General features: G+C 40.3%; 1 protein-coding gene across 10 annotated transcripts in view; it reads right to left on the bottom strand.

The window, feature by feature from the left end:
- The window catches only part of MYBPC1 (myosin binding protein C1), a 93,033-nt gene that overhangs the window by 24,535 nt on the left and 53,415 nt on the right, over positions 1 to 15,083 (bottom strand). For all 10 annotated transcript variants that reach the window (XM_077935041.1, XM_077935042.1, XM_077935036.1 and 7 more), the window contains 8 exons: positions 13,193 to 13,359; positions 12,181 to 12,343; positions 11,340 to 11,446; positions 9,490 to 9,623; positions 7,474 to 7,633; positions 6,200 to 6,304; positions 3,867 to 4,055; positions 3,435 to 3,569 (listed from right to left, as the gene is read on the bottom strand). In XM_077935041.1, coding sequence (XP_077791167.1) covers positions 3,435 to 3,569; positions 3,867 to 4,055; positions 6,200 to 6,304; positions 7,474 to 7,633; positions 9,490 to 9,623; positions 11,340 to 11,446; positions 12,181 to 12,343; positions 13,193 to 13,359 — 1,160 coding nt within the window. The remainder of the gene's footprint in view (positions 1 to 3,434; positions 3,570 to 3,866; positions 4,056 to 6,199; positions 6,305 to 7,473; positions 7,634 to 9,489; positions 9,624 to 11,339; positions 11,447 to 12,180; positions 12,344 to 13,192; positions 13,360 to 15,083) is intronic.

A 15,083-nucleotide genomic window follows, 5' to 3' on the forward strand; every position in this document is an offset into this window, starting at 1 on the left:
TTTTTTTTTTTGCAACATTTTATTTTAGCCAATGAAAACTTCAGTGTCATTTGCAAACTTACAGAAATATGTCTGTGGGGATTTTCCCTTACCCATTTTGCATTTACAATGACTGTTATTCTGAGAGAATAAAAGAGTTGGGAGCCTCTAATCATCTAGGTGCTTATTCCTTTATTTTCAGTTCCTAGTGCCTTTGTATTCAATTCTTGATAGCATAGATGAATGACTGAATGAGTTATAATAATTTATTATTATGGTTGGAGACCAGCTTGTGTACTGAATGAGTTAAGAGGAGCATAATATCTGATCCTGTCACTAAGTCCATGAGCAATGTTTGATCCTTTAAACTTATATGTGTATGTGTAATGTAATATTGGTTCCACTGAAAGCTGAGAATCAACTTTATTAACTTTAAAGAAGCCACAATGTTTCTCACTTTTCCAAGGTCACTCTGCACTATTATCATAGAAATTGTCTGTGCATTAAAGCAGCCCTAATAAAATTCCATTCAAGGGCAATAGACAAGAGAGAGAGAGAGTAAAAGAGAGAAGGAAAAGAGAATAATTGATAGAATAAGTAAGAAGAAGAGAAGGACAGAACTGAAAAAAGTGACAGCTGAAAGATTGACAGTCAAAGAAAGTATACCTGGAGATCCAGGTGAAATATTAAACGTTGTAGAAAAATTAGTTGAAGGAAAGGTACTGGAAAAAAGATGAAGAACAGAGATATTCAGGTACTGAAGAAAAAATGAAAGGAAACAAGGCAGAGCAAGAGATATAGCAAGAGCAAGAGAAAACACCAAGTATTTTTTGTATTTTCCAAAAAGTTTTGTTCCAAAGTGTTACAATATACACATGAGTGGCATTAACTATATATATACATACACACACATAAATATCTAGGTGTATATCTAGAAATGCAAAGCATAAGTAGAATACACATCATGCACACAGTATTGTCTGTAAAATACATCACTACTGTATTTTATGTGAGGTGGGTAACACCAAAATGGCAGACGTGGCTGTCATTTTGAGGGATCTTCTTAATGCTTTTAAGCCTATCTGAAAGAAAAAAGTAAAAGTTTTGCTCTGTTCAACAAGTACACAAGGAATTTTGTTCTGCTGATCCCTGAAGTGTCCCTTGAAAGACATTTCTACCTATGATGGCTAGATTTATGATTTACTATGCATATCACATCCTCCCTAGTTACAAAGAATTTGGGACTGTTGGCTAATTCATATATTCTTGATTCTTTACTCCAGTTTTTTGGGACTAAAACTCCCATCAACTCCAGTCAGCATGGAGCTGAGCTGAATATTTGGCAAATCCACTTTCCCAGGGAGATGAAGTATGGTATGAAACTTCCATAGGTGTCACAGAAAGCTAACTTATTCTTGTATTTTCCCCATGCAGTTCAGACACATTGCTCTTTATCAAGGATATTGCAAAGAGACTGGGCTCTAATGCACTGTGTAAACTTCAATAATAAATCAGTTTTCTACATCACCTGTGGTTGCTTTTTCCTGGGGGTTCCCTACCCCAACCTGTAAATTATGCTGCAGCTTTCTTGTTTCTGGAAGGCTCTACCAGACCTATTAAAATTTTCTTTAATTTGTCCATTTAAAAAGAAAAGAAAATCTATTTATTTTCCAGTTTTCTTAAATTTCCCACATTGAAGATATTTGGCAATGTGGGAAGGGGTTTAAGTCCCTGTTGGTTTAAACACTCTGCATAGCTATTCATCTGTAAATGAAGTTAATAATAATAATAATAATAATAATAATAATAATAATAATAATAATAGGTCTAAACTTCTGCTATAGGGTCAAATAACACATGATGTTAATCACACGGTTTGTCCTTGTGTGCAGGATTTTTTAAAGTGTAGGGACCAAAATCCAGATTAGGACCCTGATATGGGAGGGGTAATAAAGAAGCTTTAGCCATTTGAACCGTTTGGCACTCCTATCAGGAATGGGTTCCCCACAGGGGGCAGGGGTAATCTAAATCAGGACTGCATCAGGGAGTAAAGAGTCCCACACCAGGGTCCAGATCCAGACCGGAGGCAGGAAAGAGGGCACTGGCTATACATGAAAGGAAGAAAAATCCTGCACTCAAGGGCAAATCATGTGATTAATGCCATGTGTCGTTTGGCTCATAGTCGAAGAGTAGAATCTATTAAAACATCTTAATACTCTTTAAGGGCTTTGTTCATCAGGGAAATAGTGGCAAGCTTCTGCCAAGGCAAATGATAGCTAGCCATAGCTTACGGCGTGAAGCCACTCACTTGAACCTTTAATCTCAGAGGCGTGAAGGCTGCCTGTTCTTTGCTATTTCTGTTAGGTTGAGTGATGGAGGGCAAAGCAGAAACTGGAGACCGTCCACTTTCCTCCCAACTGTTGTCTGCCACTCCTCTGCCTGCCACACAGTGCTCCATTCACTTCCTCTAGAAACAGATACTTCCCAAGCTTCCGGGCTGGTCTTCCTGTACTGTAAAAGTTGTATAGGCTGCCTATACCAGTAACACAGCTACAATTAAATTTAGGGCAAGAATATCCTCCTATTCTTGAACATTTCACAGAATAGCTATTATCCAGACACTGCAAACTGGGGTGGGGGAATGCTTTCCCAAATGAACTGTGGAAGTTCTGGACTTCACATAGTGTCCCATTTCCTTACCTGTTCTAGGTCACATCCACATCCACTGTTCTCCACTTCAGATCAGTTGCCTTTTTAACTTATATCAAGGCTCTAGAGAGTGACACACCATGTACACAGGAACAACTGCAGTTTTAGAGATCTGATTGACACTGAAAATCTTCATCATATAATAGGGCTGGCTTCAACATGATAAATGCCCCAATTCGCATGCAGCCAGATATGGGTTGAAATAATTAACCCTTATTCAAGTGTGGCAAAGCAGGTGTGATGGCTCAATCACCAGCTCAGCTTGCCTATCAGCACACAAAATCAAAGTTTAGGGAAATATTCTGACACACCAAAATTTAGAAAGGCCAATCTAAGAGCTGTGTTGACCTGACCAAGTAAGAAATGACAATGGGAATAAGGGAGGGGCAGTCATATCTCTGAATTAATTCTTGCTTTTCCTTTGTCCTTAATTTTGTTTCTAAAGTAGCACCTAGCATTGCTGCTGAAAGTGGACATGGCATTTCCATATCAGTGTAATACATATTTTACAAGGTTTCAGAATTTTGAGCTGCTGGTCTGGAATGCTAGTTAACAAGGCAAGACCAATATTATTTTTAGCAACAGTTGTACCAACCATTTAGAAGCCGGATAGGATAGAACCACATACTTGACTTGGAGAACCCCCACTTACAATATAGTCACCTCAATGTGAGTGAAAGCAGCTCTCTATTATAAAAAGTAAGACATCTCTCACCTAACTGAAGAAAAATTCAGTTGTCACTTACTTCCTTCAAAGCAATACTCTATAATATAGCCATCTAAACCTGCAGCTCCAATTTGGTCTGGTGGCCGCCATTTCATGGTAACTGTAGTATCTGTTACGGAATCAACTGCCAGGCAGGTGGGTGGACTCGTGACAGCTGGAAGCAATGAAAGAGAGTGTCTGAGTTTGCAATACAACCTTTGCTGCATGTTTGCATCAATGTCTATCTGTTGAAGTCCTTTAACATTTTGTTTTGATCTCTTCCTCTTTTGTCCTGTTCCCACACTTTTCATTTTATTTGCACACTTTCTTCCCCTTGGGATTGTGTGCAGTTTTGTGGATCGCATTAATTAAAAGTTGCTGCAACATTTAAAAGAAAATGGAGGAACTGACTTAGACATATCTTTGGTATTCTGATAGTCTGATTATTTTACATTGTATATTATCTACCCACCCAAAGGCACAAAAGGCTTTGAGGGCTCGCTTGGTTTCGAAGTGCCTATGGCATTGACAGCAAACACCCGGACTTCATAGGCAACTCCTTCAATCATCTTTTTGGGCTCAAAAGTTGTTTCTTTAATAAGGTCAAAGTTCAGCCTCATCCACCTGGAACTTTGCTTCTTTTTCCTCTCAATGTAGTAACCTAAACAAATATAAGCAGAATTACAATTACTATTTTTACATGATTACATAAAAGAAAAATATAGACTCTTACAAATGTATACATTCTATTATTTCATTAGTTAAAGAGATGGAACTATCAGGAAGAATATTATTGTTATTTTTTTCATTCCAAAAATTTATAAAGAAGGCTCATCTTTCTATAAATGTACCTTCTTGGTACATTTGGTATGGTGTGTGTATATAGTTAATTTAGTTAATAATGCAACATCTCTTTTTTGTTGTTTAACCATCATCCTATTGAGTTTTATTATTTTTCCAAATCTGGCCAATAGATAGTCTTGCGCAGATCAAAAAGCTTGTAACAAGGTGTATATTGTATACACCTTGTTACAAGCTTTTTGATCTGCGCAAGACTATTGCTTTTGCTCATATTGGAAAGTAGTCTTGGAGTTCCTTGTTATGTTATATACTGTAATTTCCTGTACTTTCCTGTTATGTAATTTACTGTAATTTCCTGTTATGTTATATACTGTAATTTCCATATTGGAAAGACTATTGCTGCACAAGACTATTGCTTTTGCTCATATTGGAAGGTAGTCTTGGGGTTCCTTGTTATGTTATATACTGTAATTTCCTGTATGGTGTCCATTACTACCTTCCAGAATTGCTTTATTTTTGCTCAAAATGCATGTATAAAGTACAAAAATACATGTATAAAATCTGCTTTTTTATGCATCCAGAAATTCATATTAATTAAATTTTGCTTAGTTTGGAGGGAGATAGGTGCCACTTGTAAGCAAGTTTGAAAAAAAAGTTATTTGTGGTTTACACTTATTAATAAACATGGTATCATTTTATGCAGCCAGGTCCAATCATCTTGATCTATAAGGACGTTAGCTGATTAATAATAGCTGATTAATATAAGCATAAATGTAATATCATTGGCTAATGGCCCAGAACTTCTAAAATGAACAAAAGTGAACATCACAGAAAGTATTTGTTTGACCTGGGCAGCACAGTGGTATCTGAATAGGTCCCCACCCCACATTTCCTAGAGAAAGCAAAAACCACCAGTTAAAATGTTTCTGCTTATCCATGGAATGCCATGTAGCTGAAACACCAGTTTGATTTCTTGTGCAAACTGTCGACAAAGCATATTACATGGCCTAAAGCTATCTATATTTACACTATTCAAACATTTCAAGGCTGCTTTATACATGTTTCCTAGAAACAGGTAATAACTGATTTTGAATCAAGTGTGGGCAGTATTAAATAAAACAAGAAACATATGACTGTTGCTGAAAGTTGCCTCTCCATATCAATTCCTCCTCTCAAATCTTGGTGACAATATGTAGTATATCCTCAGGCTCACTACTCACACCTGCTCTTGAGCACTACCCCTTAATCTCCCCACCCCCCAAAGTTTTTCAATCATTGCCAGGCACCTGGGACTTGGAACCACCATTTTAATTTCCCAGAATGCCACAGAGCATTGCAACCTTGGGGGCAATGTGAGAATATTAAATGATGGCTCCCAGTCACCTATTGGCAGTTGGATCACTGCTGGCAAAGGCTTGCTGTGAAGCTAGTAAAGTCTCTTGGGCTGTGGTTCCAAAGCACCCAAAAACCAGATGGCTGTCAGGTATTTGGAAAGCGCTATGCAAGCGACTTTGTCATGGGGGCAGGACAACCCACCTGTCATAAGATTGACAGGTGGCTTGTCCTGCCCACCTGTCAAAGGTGGCCCAGGGGGGTGGAGACAAATATTGATCTAGCCTACCAGACTGAAAAGGTTTCCCTGAATGTGTGATGCAATGTTTATAATACTCCAAGTTTCTCTTCCTTCAAAAGTGATAGTCAATAAAGTGAAACTAGGGTGGGAAAGTTGGAGGCAATTACTGTTATGTCACATGCTGTTTTTCTACATGTTTCCAGACACACAGAGAGAAGGCTGTGCAAGTTTTTTGCCTGTATATAAAATGGTATCTATGAAGTCATATACACAAGATGAAAATCTCCTTTGTTGGTTCTCAGAAAATTCTATTTTAAGAGACAGCAGCTAGATGCCCACCATGTGGGCACCAACTCAGAGGTTCCCATTAAATTTGACAGTAAAAAGCTAGGAAATATCAAAATAGCTGTGCAGATGCTAGATCTACTTACCTAAGATAGGCGACCCACCATCATATGCTGGAGGGTCCCAGTTCATAATGCACCAATCTTCTCCTACTTCAACCACATTGGGTGCCGCAGGAGGGTCAGGAATATCTGTTGCAAGCAAAAATATTTTTATTTCCTTGGATAGCCTCCCCTACTAAACATGCTGATATTGCTGTACAGTGAACTGTTTATTGCTTATCACTAAAACTGGAGCAAAATTGGAGCAAAAAGTAGACCTTTAATAAACAAACTGCAAAAAAAAAAAAAAAAAAAATTCTAGACAAGACCGAGGTGTAAATCAGCACTCGACTACAAAGAAGTTCATTGGCAGTCTTTGAAACAATAATTAGTCCAGTTTGTACATCATATTAAACCATGCTGCACAAACACCCCCTCAGTGTTCTTCCACTCATGCTGCTGCACCACAGACAAAACAAGTCTTAGAAGTGATAATTCTGTCAGGGCAAGCATTTCAGCTTACCAGGCAAAATTATCCCCCTCTCTTCCCCCCGCATGTTGTTCCAGGGGTTCTCCCAACCTTCCCAGAGTCAATTTTGAGGAGGAGACATGCAGGGGGAGGAGAGTGGAAAAAGCCCAGTTCCTCAAACAGAAGCCCTTGTTCGGGGCTTATTAGTTGAATCCTACCTGGAGTCTGACTTGTCAAATCATCCAAACCTTCGCAGAACAGAACCAGTAAGTGAAAAACAAACCTTGGTTACCACTCATGGTTTGTTTGAAGAGAAAAAACCATGAGGTAAGATTTGGGCGACATATCAAGACATAGTCTGGGTTGTTTTGTCAGTGACACAGTAGGAGAGGAGCACTGCAGGAACTTTTGAGCAATGTGTACAAGCACATTGAAACTATGCTTTAATGTGACAAGCAAACCAGACCATTATCTCTTACCTCAGCTCATTTAAAATTTAGTTTTGTATACCACTCAAACACTTTTACTGAACATTGAACAGCATAGTTTAAAAGCTATTACTTTTTCAAGAAAACAAGCAAAAATCAAATGCAATCATATTAAAAAATAAAAAAGCAGGGGCGGGAAACCCATAAAATCAGTGAGGCTAAAAACTATGGGTTGTATTCCATTTCTACTCAAGAGTAAATCTATTAATAGACAGGATTAATTTAGATCCATTAATTTCAATGGGTCTGCTCTGAGTAAAAGTTACTTGGCTACAGCCCTATGAAGTACTTTGTATATTGAAAAGACCCACAGAAATTATAAATAACAACGCAAAACTAAGTATTGAACTGGAAAGACTTACCAACCACTTTGATGTTGATGTGGGCTGTGTCTTCTCCTGCCTCATTCTTTAGCATTATTCTGTAGACACCTGAGTCATCTCTCTCAGCTGAATCAATCACCAAACAACTGCTGTCTGGGTAATTATCTGCCCGTATTCTGGCTGCAGGATCCATGAGCCACTATCAATTATGCAGGGGAGGGGAGGAGGAGAGAGAGTTTACACCATGGGACTGAAAACCACTAGGAGATTGGAAATAAGAATCAAAGCATGATATCAAAATAGAAATCTGCAAAGCTAGCCACAAGATATATACAAAAATCTAACAGTAATTTGAATAAGAGATGACAAAGTGCTCAACAGACAGGGCTGGCCAAAAACATTTAGGCACCTGAGGCAAACTACAAAATAGTGCCTCCCTGCCATCATGAAGTGAGTGAAGATCTACATGGGGACATGGGTGGGAGGAGAACAGCAGTGCCTCCTGTTTGCCAAGAGGCCACTGCAGATGTGGTGGGGGGGCGGGGGGGGCTGCCGAGGAGGTGAGAGATCCGACCTCCAAGGAGCACATCACAGCTGTCACTGCTACCGCAGCAGCAGCAGCAGTGGACAATGCATTCATTGAAGGTTAGATCTGTTGCCCCTGTAGATCCTTCCACCTGTGGCTGTTGCCTCACCTTGCCTCATGGGCCAGTCCTGCCAACAGGAGAAAACAAATGTTTAATATGGAGCATGTCAGTGGGTCACACACTCTGTAGTAATGTCCAAACTGGTACCACAACTTCTTTTGATACTACCACTAGAAGCAGCATTATAGAGCATAGTCCCTTACAAAAGCATGTAGGAGGTGCTGGGGTGGAGTGCAACTGAGAATGAATCAGCCACCACATAGCAAGCTATAATATGTGCAGTGAAATGAGCATCTACACAGGATGTTTTTAGAACGTTATTAACTCTCCACCCAACTCTCTTGCCACACTTCCTCTCTTTCTTTGACACACACCCTCTCTCTCCCTTCTGTACAGGTGAAATACATTGTGGGCAGTCCCTACAAATCTGCCTAGTTATTAAGTAGTTAGACTGAGATGCAATGGGCAGGAGTGAACTGCAGCGCAGCAGTAGACCACATGACTTGAATGCATAAGTTCCTGAGTTCAATCCCTAGCATCTCCAGTTGAATGAATCTCAGGTAACAGTGTAACAGAGCACCTTTGGGCAGCAACTGCTGTCAGAGTAAAACATACTGGGCTGAATGGATAAACAGTCCAAGCATGCAAAAGGCAGCTTCCTGTGTTCCTATCACAAGCAGCACCACACAGAACATACCACTAGTTGACACACATTTGTGTAACTGCAGTAGGGACAAGACAGACTCCCTCCAGCATAAGATATGAGGGACATAAATCCCTTCATCTTCGAAACCTATTGTGAGCTGAGTCACCCAGCACATCACTAGGAGGAATGATGAGATGGTAGGATGACTATTGATTAAATGGTACTCGCACTTTCGCTTGAATCCATTGCTTATTCCTTACCCTCTTCTCCCCCTTGCACTATTTCATACAAAATGATAACTGGCTTTTACATTTTATTGTGAAAATAACCACAGCAATTATGGAGCTTTTCATAGGTTAGGCATCCTCCTGTTTTAAGGACAGGATGTTTAGTCAAGGATGGCTCACTCTTCTGCTTCAGAAGGTTCTGGGCATGCGTCTTCTGCTTTTTATCAAAAAGGTCCCAGATTCAGTTCCCAACATCTGACAGTAGGGTTGGGAATGTCGCCTGTCTAGCAAGCTACTGCCAGTCAGTCTTGACATTACAGAGCAAGAGAGACCAATGATCTGATTCAGTATAATATGCTTCCTGTGTGCTATAGGCTAGGAGCAATCATTAACCACCCAAAATTTAGCTCAAAGTTATGCCACTGTTGATACAGGTTACTCTGCTACCCATATTTTATTATAAAACACAACAAAACTGATAATTTTTAAATACTTGACATCAGATTGCAGATATATGTCTATGTTATAGTTGTACCTTGTCTCCTCTGCTCCACATAATCTTCGGAGCAGGCTCTCCAGAGACAGGAATTTCAAGACGTAACTTGGTTCCTGCTACAACTGTCACTGTATTGCCATCACCAAGCCCGTCAAGGTGGATTTTAGGAGGATCTGCAAAATTGAGACACTGAGGAATTTGCACAAGGAGAAGAACATTTCATTATGTACAAAGCCTAACAGTACAGAAAGCAGCAGATGAAAACTTTCTAAACTTGACCATTTTTTTTATGCTTGAATCCTGGAATTGACAAATCATCCCGTCCTATATGCTGTCCCAAACATTGTTAGCTAGCCATCCATACAACAATTGGCTCCCTCATCTGGTGCATTCAGAAATGTTACACATTTTTGGTTCTTTCATATGTTATAATCAGGAATATTACAGGTTTTCCCCAGCTTCAGTATACCTTCACCATATGTGTCTTATGGCATACTTATCTTCATAAGACTGTCCTCTGCAATACTGAAGAAGATATCTCCCTCTTAGCAGGTATGGGCAGCCTTTTGCCCTTGAGATGTTGTTGAACTACAGCACCAACCCAGCCAGCGTGGCCACTGGACAGGAATGATGGGAGTTGTAGTTCAGCAACACCTGAAGGGCCAAAGGTTCCCCACACCTGTTCTTAGAAAAGATGGTCCAAACAAAGCCAACCTAAAACCAAAGGATGTCACAGAACATCTCACCAGTCAGGGAAGCAGTGATGCTCTCCAGACCAGAGCTGTAGCTAGGTGTACTTGCACACCTGGCAGAACCATCCAGATTGCGCCTCCTAGCCACGGACAAGTTAGCTCTTCTTTTCGCCTCTCCTCCAACCCCCAACCCCCATTCAATTCACCCTCTATTAAAAACTTTCTTATGAGGCAATAATAAATATTTATATTTTTGGACATATTTTTTTCACACACATACCCCATTGCCTGCGCCCCTGTGGTCCACCTCGCCACCCCCCAGTTATGGCCCTACTCCAGACTAATGGCCAAACCAGGCAATGATGCAGCATTAGCTCCAAACCTGGACATTATACCAGCTTCCTATTCCACAGATTGTTGGAACCCACCAGAACCAGGAGGAAACCCCAGGTTCTAAGGGAGATATGAGAGTAGCAGGTCAAAGCCAAAACACATTGAAAAAGATGAGAAAACATCCTGCAAGTCATCCCACTGTTCAGAAGTTTGTTCAACTGCAATATTGGCTTGTGGCGGACCTTTCACCTGACCTTGAACAAAAGCAACTATAGGCTGTGCTGTGGTTTTAAAAAGCAGTCAGCCAACAGCATCTGCAGAGTCACATCCTTAACTTAGTCCAACCTTCTTTTCAATGCAGGATCTAAATATAGCCCTCCATATACCTTTTACAATAAATGTTCTGCTCTCTCTTCTGTCCCCTTGTGTTCCAGATGAGTAGCAGCATTGCAGAAAGAACAAGGAATCCAGTGGGATCTTTAAAACTATCAATTTTACTGTGAAAAAACAAACGTGTTCTCTCTCTTTGTGTGTGTGTGTGTGTGTGTGATATCTTTGTTGTTAGTCAACAAGGCACCACAAGACTCTTTGCTGTTCTTGCTACAACAGATACACATGGTTGACCCTCGAATGTATCTCACTATGCAAGCCCCAGTGAACTGCAGGCATAGCTTCCAGCTCTACCAATTTCCCAGTATGACACAAATGTTCAAATGCAGGAAACAAAAGCAACCACTAGCAAATCATCTAGCTGATCCAATCTCTGCTTTAAGGCCAACAGTACATTATCCCTATGATCCACGCAGGCCTGCCTCTGAACATGAAACACTTTAAAAAAGGAACAAACAGGAACTCAAAAGTTACCTATAATATGCACTTTGCAGGGGATGTTGACATTATAGGCATCTGGAACAAACATGTACTCTCCATCATCCTCAATGAGTGATTTATCAACAATTAGCCGATGGATTCTGTGGAAAATCAAGACGGAAAATTTAAAGGGAAAAAATATGCAAGAACTTAAAGTATGAGACCATATACTATACACTGCATTATATGACAATACAATTCTAATGTCTTATGAATTAGACCCAAATTGTTTCATATTTCTGAATGCAAAGATGAGTTTACACCTACATTTTTACAGACATTTCATACCATCAAGTTTGTAAGAGGAAGAACTGATGGATGCCACTAAAATTTATGGGCTCCTCCTCCTGTGTGTGCAGCTATAAATGATTTCTGCCCTTTGATTTTCAAATTATGATACCAATACCATTTTTACTACTTTAGCAGCTGGGTGCTCATCTACTCTCCTGAGAATAGAAGAAGCACTCATGTAGCAGCACTGATCTGACTGCTCCCCCCCCCAACCTAGTTATTAATTTAAAACGCAAATGTTAATTATGAGTCTTCCTTTACTCATCTAGTTTGCCCCTTTTTTTGGTTATAAATATATGGGTCTTTCTTGTTTTTCATAACCAGAATGTCCCAAGGTGGCTGTCATTTGAAATCAACAACCTTTATCCTTGTTGTTGAGCTTTTTTGTAGTTTCCCCAGACATTTCAGCAATCCCGCCCCTCATGCTGCTTACGAGGGCTGAATACCTGCCGGACATATGGCAACCCTACCTACCTGTAGTAAAGGAATGGCTCCAGGCATTTTTTAACCCTGATCTTCAAGGATTACTGTTTTGCATGCCTACCTTCCTTTGTGATATATCTTAATGCGGTCACTGGGTTGGAGAAGCTGCCCATTTTTGTACCACTTCCCTTCTACGTTCTCAGAGATCTCACATTTCAGGGAGAGCTCTTTGCCAAGCCTCACAGTCTGGTCTTCCAACGGATGTAGTATCTTAAGTGGCCTCACTTTGAAACAGAGAAATGAGAAAAATTATTGCAGCAGTTCATCCTGATCTGTTTATGTCAGCGGTGCTGAACTGGAGCATATCTGGACCACAGGAAGCTGCTGTGTACATTCACACTGTGAGCTCCAATGTGCATCTAAGAACCTACCAAGTTTTGTATTAAGGTCAAGCAAGACATGAATTGCCTGAATACAATGAACATGCATGTTTTTGTTTTGTAAGTAGCAGCCACAAATAGCCGATTCAGATAAGCAATTTTTGTTAGGTTCATGGCAGGGAGAGAAAGAGTTGAACTTCTCCCCAGCTCCACAGTCCTCCTGAGGCTGCTCAATCTTTCCCAAGTCTGCTATGTACAGAACAAATATGTAATCTTGTATTTTATTCAGATGTTTTATCCTATGCTTGTTTCTTTGTTCTTATTTGCTCTAACAATTATCGGTTTAAAAAAAAAATCCTCACTGCTATTTTATTTATATGTGGGTTTTTTTGTTTGTTTTTTATCCTGGTCTGTGACCGTAATAAAGTTCATTCATTCATTCAAATATGTAAATTGACTGCATTTATGCAATTAATTTATTGTCTAGTTAGAAGCAGAGCCTATTAGCAGTGCTGTCCATAACTGAATTCTCAGTTAACAGCATAAAAGGTATAAGCATGCAAATAAATGGCTTAGAGAGTAGAATAAAAAAATTAGTACAATGTTCATGTTCCCCAGTAGTTGCTTAAAAGGAGACACTTTCACTTGCTTGTCCCGCATGTGTGTGCTGAGTAGAACTCGGAGGCTTCAGAAGGCATCACATATACGATTTCTAGCACAACTAGAACACCATACCCCACCCCCCACACTTACAGTCAACTTTTAGTTTACAAGATGATTGTCCTCCCGTTGTCATCACTGAATAAGTTGCATTGTCGGCTTTGGTTCCTTCCTCGATGATTAGAGTGTGTTTTTTACCCTCAACCTTCACTTTGTATCGAGATTTACTATCAAGAGGCAGCTCTACACCATTTTTGAACCTGTTCAGGGACAACAACCAAAACAAAAAGGTGACTGTCTGCTGATAAGAACTCACAATCTTTCCTGCTTGGAAATACGCCCCGGAAAAACTTTCAGGTAGATTTGAAAGACATTCTTCTGAGACAAAGGACAAGGCACACCCCTACCTGTGCCGTTCCACTTGCCAGAAGCCCATCGGACTGGCAGTGGCATCTTACTTCAATAATGGAAACAGAACAGCACACCTGAGAGCAGGAGGCTCACTCAGGGGACACAGAGCAGACCATGTGCAACATAGAACTCTGTCCTCCAGCACCTTGCTTCTGCTGCTACTGTTCCCTGTCCCCACTCTACCCACCAACTCAGCGCCTGCTGCCTGAGGCACCCACCTGCCTCTACCTAATGGTAGGGCTGTTAAGACAAAAGCAAATATTTCCATAAAGAGGTTCCCCATTTAAAATATAAGTTGCCGCTTTCACAATATTCATATATTCTCTCTCTCTCTCTCTCTCTCTCTCTCTCTCTCTCTCTCTCTCTCACACACACACACACACACACACACACACAGAGAGAGAGAGAGAGAGAGATTTTATTTTTACATTTATGAGATGTTCAGTTTTTATTTTTTTATTGCAATTAGCTTTTCATTGACCACAAATAATGTTTATCTCTGTGGCAGAATCCCTCCCCCCAATGAATAGCTTTTCATGTGATAATCATCATGTGAAAGGGTTGTCTCATTACACTGGTGCTAGTTTATTATCAAAGACATCTCTGTCCTACAAGCTCTGGATTAACAGTAAATTGAACATAGTTGCAACTTTGTTCCTCAATGATCAAGGTGAGTTTTTTTATCTTCAATCTTCATTTTTTTAAATAGAGATTTATCATCAAGGGGCAGCTCCGCGCCATTTTTAAATCTGATCAAGCTGAACAAGCCATTAGCGGCAATCAAAAAGTTGATGGATATGGCCGCGGTCACTCAGCAAAGATATGGAGCAATCATGAACACCTACACTTTCGTCCTCTTACCATGTTGTTGATGCAAATGGCATAACTGGCATTTGGAAAGCTTTTCTGTTATATTTTGCCCAACTTAATTCAGCAATATGATTTGTCCAAATCCATTTATCTTAGGGTTTAGGTGTACCTGGACACAATCTTCATTGAAATTGAAGCTGATCTGAACAAGGAAAACCTTATTTTTTCAGTGCCAGGGGATGCTCCTTGCATAAACCTTTGCTTGTACAAAACTCCATGTGCACATGTTGACATTTGCACATGATCCAAAGCGGCTAAACTGCCATGTCTGCCCTTTGGAACACCTAAAATTAGTAAATTCCATGGCAGCTGACATCTCCCCTCATTGGCTGCTGTTCCTCTGTGAAAAATTCACAACCTTATGAAATATTCATATGTGGCTCTAGTGAATTACCTCTAACTACTGCAGGGGTAGCTAATGAGCCCACTGGATGTTGTTGGATCAGCTCTCATTGGCCCCCATCATCATGGCCAATAGTTGGGGATGTTGGGGGTTGAAGGCCCAACATCTGAAGGGCGCCACACTGGCTACCCCTGAATTGCTTCTTAAAGCAGCCAACCTTCCCCAACATGGTGCCATCCACATACTCTGGACTACAACTCCCATGAGCCCCAGCCAGTACAACTGGGGGGCACCACATTGGGGAAGTCTGATTTAAAGGTATGTTTGCAGCCACCTAGGCAAAAATGCAACAGGATAAAT

Source organism: Podarcis muralis, chromosome 10 (assembly GCF_964188315.1).
Source record: "Podarcis muralis chromosome 10, rPodMur119.hap1.1, whole genome shotgun sequence".
In the NCBI taxonomy this organism is placed as follows: domain Eukaryota; kingdom Metazoa; phylum Chordata; class Lepidosauria; order Squamata; family Lacertidae; genus Podarcis; species Podarcis muralis.